The sequence below is a fragment of the Malaclemys terrapin genome, chromosome 12 (assembly GCF_027887155.1).
Source record: "Malaclemys terrapin pileata isolate rMalTer1 chromosome 12, rMalTer1.hap1, whole genome shotgun sequence".
Lineage (NCBI taxonomy): Eukaryota > Metazoa > Chordata > Testudines > Emydidae > Malaclemys > Malaclemys terrapin.
Window position 1 is genome coordinate 37,084,018 of NC_071516.1, and position 6,173 is coordinate 37,090,190.

The following is a 6,173-nucleotide window of genomic DNA, read 5'->3' on the forward strand; positions in this document are numbered from 1 at the left end:
ATCATGGAAAAAATGCGATCTGAGTGAACCCTAAAATCTCAGAAACAAGAAGGCAAATGAAAAGCATCCTGATTTTTTTTTTAAATCTCATGATTTTCAAGCCCACCTCCTGAGATTTTGGGGGTCTGACATAATTTCTAAATGTTTGCAGTTGACAATATATGTTTGTGTATGCATGAGAGTGTTTCTTCTCTGTGTGAATGTATGTATCTTTGGATAGGTTCTGCCACTGCTTTGTTTAATAGAAGAAGAAGAGGAGGAGGAGGAGGATCTTTTTCATTTGCCTTATGGATATTGAGCCTTCAAGAGGCTACATTTTGAAGCTTTTCTTCAAACCAGATGGGCTACAAATGAACTTTATTTTTAACATAACATTGAGATTCTCATGTAATCACAGGAATCCAGGAGCTAGGGCTTTAAAAAATAAAATATTGCAAGATTTGGCAACAATCTAGATGTTGTCTGGAATTTCCAAAGTGACCTAAAGGAGTTAGGCACTGAAATTCCATCTGAGATCTGAGATGGGCAACTTGGAAAGACAGAAATAAACATAAGATTTTTAATAGGATGTCTAATCTCTTATTGAAAGTTTGTATTTATACACAGTTGTATTTGCTATGACAACTTTACAGAGAGGAAAATAAAATAAAAAGTGAAAGACGGAATCAGAATTTGGCAGTTGAGGGCTGGGAAATTCAAATTTATAAATCATACTAGAAGGTCTGAGATTGGAGAAAGGGATGAGAAGAGGGTGTATAATACAAATATACAGTACTGAGATCAAGATGGATGTACAATTTAAGAGGTGAAAAAGATGAAGCTATTCCAAGCAGTGGCCACCAGATAGCAGCAGATATACATGGGGGATGCTACACCATAAAGAAACTAACAGAAGTTGAATTATGTTTATATTCGGCATATACTAGAAAAAAATTACCATTATTTATTAATGCTTTGATAGATAGACTGACATCAAGTAAGTCAGTTTCCAGAAAAACTAAAACAAAAAAAAATAGTAGTTTATCCAAAACCAGTGACATTTTATTTCAATAGAAACATTTTTTGTCTCTTTAAATTCATTGAGACTGAAGTTAGAACATAAATAGCAGATTCTGCTGTCAGTTACACTGGTATAAGTATAGAATAAATCAATTGAAGCCATGAGTGTTACACTAAATTTCCACATATGTAACTAAGAAAATAATCTGGCCCTAAACAGATCGCATTATATGCATTTAAGTCCATCCATACAATATAACATAAACCCCAGTTCAGTAGTCCATATATAGGCCTAATATGTTATTTCTGGTCATACAATGATCCACTAATGATCCTGCTAACATATCTTTTTTCACATGAGAATAGTTAAGAAGGATTACACATGTCAAAAAGAAATATTTGATAGATTTGACCTCCTTTACACACACACACACACACACACACACACTATATTCTCTCTAACCCCATCCAACCTCCATTTCTGAGGTAGAGACCCTACTCTATTCTGTCTAGATTCTGTGATTGTTAGCCAGACTGCACCTAACAATTAGTTGCACAAAATATTCAGGATCACACCCACTAAACTTATCTTCATGACTTGGTGAATTATTGTGTCACCTTTACTTGAGCTGTCATCTCATCTACCTGAGACGCCTTTGGAGGTTAGCCATTCTTCCCACTCCATAATTTCCCCTTTGAGGTTAAGAGCTGACTCCATTCCCATTGCTCTTAATACAGTCTAGAGAATACAGATGTGATTAGCTTTTGCTTAATTTCAACCACCCATCAGCCAAAATGCCAAGGGAAATTCCTCTTTCTCACATGAAGGATAAATAACGAATCAGAAGAGATGCAGGCTTTTCGGTACTTCACACAAGGCAATGGGTACCAAGCGGGATCTCAGGACCCCGGCTGTCTGCTCAGAGAATGGAAGCAAGAGAAGCAAATGGTGACTGAAGGCAGAGAGTGCAACAAATATCCTGGTTTCCAAAATGTTGACTGAACGGGGGTCAGATCAGAGATACAAGAACATTTAGATCAGCCTTAAAGGTAAAGCAACCTTTACCCACTCTTCCTCTTTGAAATCAAATGGGGAAATGCAAAGACAAACTTTCAAAGACTCATAATTTCCAAGACCTGAATGGACTACTATGATCATCTGACCTCCTGTGTAAACACAGACCATAGAATTTCTGCAAAATAATTCTTGGTAGAACTGGAGAAAGGTCTGTTAGAAAAACATCCAGTTGAAACTGAAAATTGCCAGTGATGGAGAATCCACCACGAACCTTGGTAAGTTCTCCAAATAGTTAATTGCCCTGTCTGTTAAAAACATATGCCTTATATCCATTCTGAATTTATTTAGCCTCAACTTCCAACCATTGGATCATTTTATACTTGCTAGACTCAAGTGACCACTACCAAATATTTGTTCCCCATATAGGCATTTAGGGACAGATTTGTAAAAGTATTCAGTTGCTGAGTGGGTTTTCAAAATAACCTAGGGGCCTAAAATTCATTAAAGTCAAGGGGAAATAGACACCTAAATGCTTTTCAAAATCCCATTAAGCATCCAAATTCCCTTTACAAATCTGACCCTTAGGCCCTGATCCATAAAGGGACTTGGGAATTACAACTATCACCGTTGCAACATCTAATGTTTAGGTGCCTTGAAAATCATGGAATTAACAAACCCTGGGTTAGTTGCTATGGGTATGTCTACACTGTACTGGAAACCTAGCCAAAGAGGGACATTTCTCATCTCAGGAGGTAGAATATAAAAGCAGATCTTTTAAACATCCATAGCACCAGTCAGGTCTTTGATTAGAGAAGGAACCTCTCTGATTTCGTTTTGTTTGAAATAGGGCACCAGAATATGAAAAATGTACTCCAAACTGAGGCAACTCACTTCCCTGGCAGTGAAGTTTTGAATATTTCTAGAATGATATGTATTGAAATAAAACGTGATCTACAAATTCTATTCTGATTTGTTCTGTGACTCTTAGGTGCAACCCATGGCAAACACAGAATGGGAAAATCAAACGTCCATCACAGAATTCATCCTCCTGGGATTTGGGAATCATCCTGAACTTCAGATTTTTCTCTTCCTGCTGTTCTTAGTGATCTACATTGTGACCATGGCCGGGAACATCCTCATCATGGTACTAGTTGTGTCTGATCAGCATCTTCACACCCCCATGTACTTCTTCCTGGGGAATTTGTCCTGCTTGGAGACCTGCTACACCTCCACCATCCTGCCCAGGATGCTGACCAGTCTCCTGACTGGGGACAGAACCATTTCTGTTACTGGTTGCCTTGTACAATTATATTTCTTTGGTTCTCTAGTTGACACAGAATGTTACCTCCTGGCTGCGATGTCTTATGATCGGTATTTAGCAATATGCAAACCACTGCACTATGGAACCCATATGAATAACAGGTTCTGCTTCCAGCTAGCAGCTGGATCTTGGATAAGTGCATTTTTGGCTGTTATCATTGTCATATTTTTAATGTCACAGTTAATTTTCTGCGGCCCTAATGAAATTGACCATTTCTTTTGTGATCTCACCCCAATGATAAAACTGTCCTGCAGTGAAACCCATAAGATGGAACTTGTGACCTTTTGGGGCTCCGTCTTATTCACTTTACCTCCATTTCTGTTGACCATGACATCCTATGTTTATATCATAATTGCCATCCTGAGAATCCCTTCTACTGCTGGGAAGCAAAAGGCCTTTTCCATCTGCTCCTCTCACCTCATTGTGGTGACCATTTTCTACGGGACCCTGATGATTGTCTATATCTTACCAAAAACTGAGATGCTGCAGGAGCTGAACAAAGTGTTCTCCCTTTGCTACACAGTCCTGACACCCCTGCTTAATCCCCTGATCTACACCCTGAGAAACAAAGGCGTCAAGTTGGCCTTGAGAAAAGCTGTCGGGAAATGTGTGGCTTTCATGAATTAATGGACTGAAGGTGAAATGACATGGAGAGCATGTGATCTCAGCCTCACCACCAGAAAAGCAGAATCTGGCCCATCTCTTTGTCAGAGGTGTGCGTTGTAACTTGCTCAGAGTGGGTGACAGGTGATAAGGGTTATCTAAACCTGTGTGTAGAAAGGAGAGTTGAAGGGAAAGAAAACAGCACCTACTGATTTACTTGAAGTAACAGATGTGCTTAGAGGTTTTCACAATTTCTGGGACAGTCACCAAAGGCCAGACTCATCAAGAGACTTAAACACCTAAACCCCAGATTTAGGCACTGCTGTGATCCACAACCCCCCCACCCTCCCACACACTTAACTTCCGCTTAACCCTCAATTCACTAGACCCCGAACTATTTGCTGTAAGTCCCTAGGAACCTAACTTTCTGTCTCTGGGCATACGCACAGGGGAAGGGGAATTTAACCAGGGTCTCCTCCTACACCTCAGGTGAGTTCCCTAGCCACAGGGGCTACAAGTTATAAAGGAGAGCTCCTCCCCCACTATCTGTTTTGTGTCTCTAGTTCGTAGATCGCCAGTGGAGAAAGACACCTCCCTGCAGCCCAGATTTAGGTGCCGATCTTTTTGAGAAGCATGGCTTAGGACACACTTCTCATGTCAGCATCTGGTCTTGGCTAAAGTAAGCGACTCCCCGCCTAGGTGCTGGGTTTTGTGGATTCCATTCTCAGGCCCCTACCTCTCCCCTTATGCATCTCATGGCGTGACCCAGGGGCTGCTTATTGCCAACTGGCAAAAGACACAGGGTGAATAATGGTTGAGGTATTCGCTGGGTCTACTCTCTACAAACAGTTCAAAAAGGGAACCATGGAAGGTCACTACAGAAAACAAGTGTCACACTGGTCATCACCAGCATTGTGAGATGTATGTATGGAGAATATGTGAGGAACTATGTATATACACTGAAAATTATGTTCTTATTTATGGCTTGTGAGTTAGAGCCAGTCACCAGAAGTCGATAAACAAGTGTTATTTATCAGTCTGAATACATGTAAATTGAGTATTGTATGGTTCATAATGGACTCCCACTTTTACAGTTGAGTGAACTGCCAATGAAGGGATTGTAATATCTTCCGAGAGAGGGAGTTTTATAAACCAGCAGGAAAGAGATGGCAGTAAACTTTTGGACTATAACTGTTGGTAGAAAAACTCACTCTGCATCCTTCACCTACAGAATACATTTACAGTAAATGCTGGTAAGAGAACAACTTTTGATGAGCTAAACTTCATAGACAGGAGGATCTCATGTTATAGCTAAGTCGAGGCTTGTTATTGTGTTGATGTTTTATTGTCTATATAACCTTTGTTTCTAATACTTCTGCTGGTTAGCATTTGAATCTCTGATCTTCTTTAAATAAATTTCCACGTGCTTTCCCTCTGATCCAATCTAAGTGCTGTGTGTTAAAAGTTGAGTTGTGATGTCCTGTTTCTTCAGGAATAAAAGATTTGTCAAAAGGAAATTGATAATACAGCACCCTTAAACTGTGGTATGACAACCTTGTTCATCATAATATCTGAATCTTCTTGCTATCTACAAACATGACCAAATATCCCTCTAAGTCTGTTTTAGCCACCCCACGAACTCCACACACCTTTACAACATTGCTGTGACTGAAGAGATGCAGGCTGCAAACCACAAACACAGGTTAGATATTGCAGTGTTATTTCTTATCAAGATTATCCCCAGTAATATCTTTTAATAAATTATCCTCAGCAAGAGCTTGGCCCTATAAATAGACTGTGAATTTTAGACCTCTATAAATGGCTTTGTGGGGCCAGCTGTCTTCTAAAGGCAGGCCCAGAGAATTCCCATTGATGCTCTAGGCAGAGGAAAACTCATTGAGATGACCTCAAACCAATCCAATCTTCCAAAACCTCAAGGTCCCTGAAATCCTTTCTAGAGACCCTAACCCTTGGGTCACTGCCTCACCCCTGTATTCAGAGCCTGTGTAAAATCAATATCAATAGGATTAGTGGAAATTGCATGTTGATTGGAAATTTTCTAATGGAGTAATATTCCATCAGGAACATGTTTGAGTCATCAAAATCAAAACTTTCCATTGGGATGGTGTCATTTTCAGTTAAATTTAGTTTTGCGAATACATCATAATTGTAAACAAATACATTAAAAAGAAAAACAATTATATAGAGCTACAGATAATAAAATAAATGAAA

At 39.5% G+C, this 6,173-nt stretch overlaps 1 protein-coding gene across 1 annotated transcript; it reads left to right on the top strand.

Moving 5' to 3' along the window:
- The first annotated feature begins 3,014 nt into the window (after nt 1-3,014).
- On the top strand, nt 3,015-3,965 carry LOC128845959 (olfactory receptor 11A1-like). The gene has a single exon (XM_054045055.1). The coding sequence runs from the start codon at nt 3,015-3,017 to the stop codon at nt 3,963-3,965; it is 951 nt and encodes a 316-aa protein (XP_053901030.1).
- The last annotated feature ends 2,208 nt before the right edge of the window (nt 3,966-6,173 follow it).

What these genes read in the sequence shown, in the direction of transcription:
- LOC128845959 (XM_054045055.1), top strand. Translation starts at nt 3,015, where the DNA reads ATGGCAAACACAGAATGGGAAAATCAAACGTCCATCACAGAATTCATC.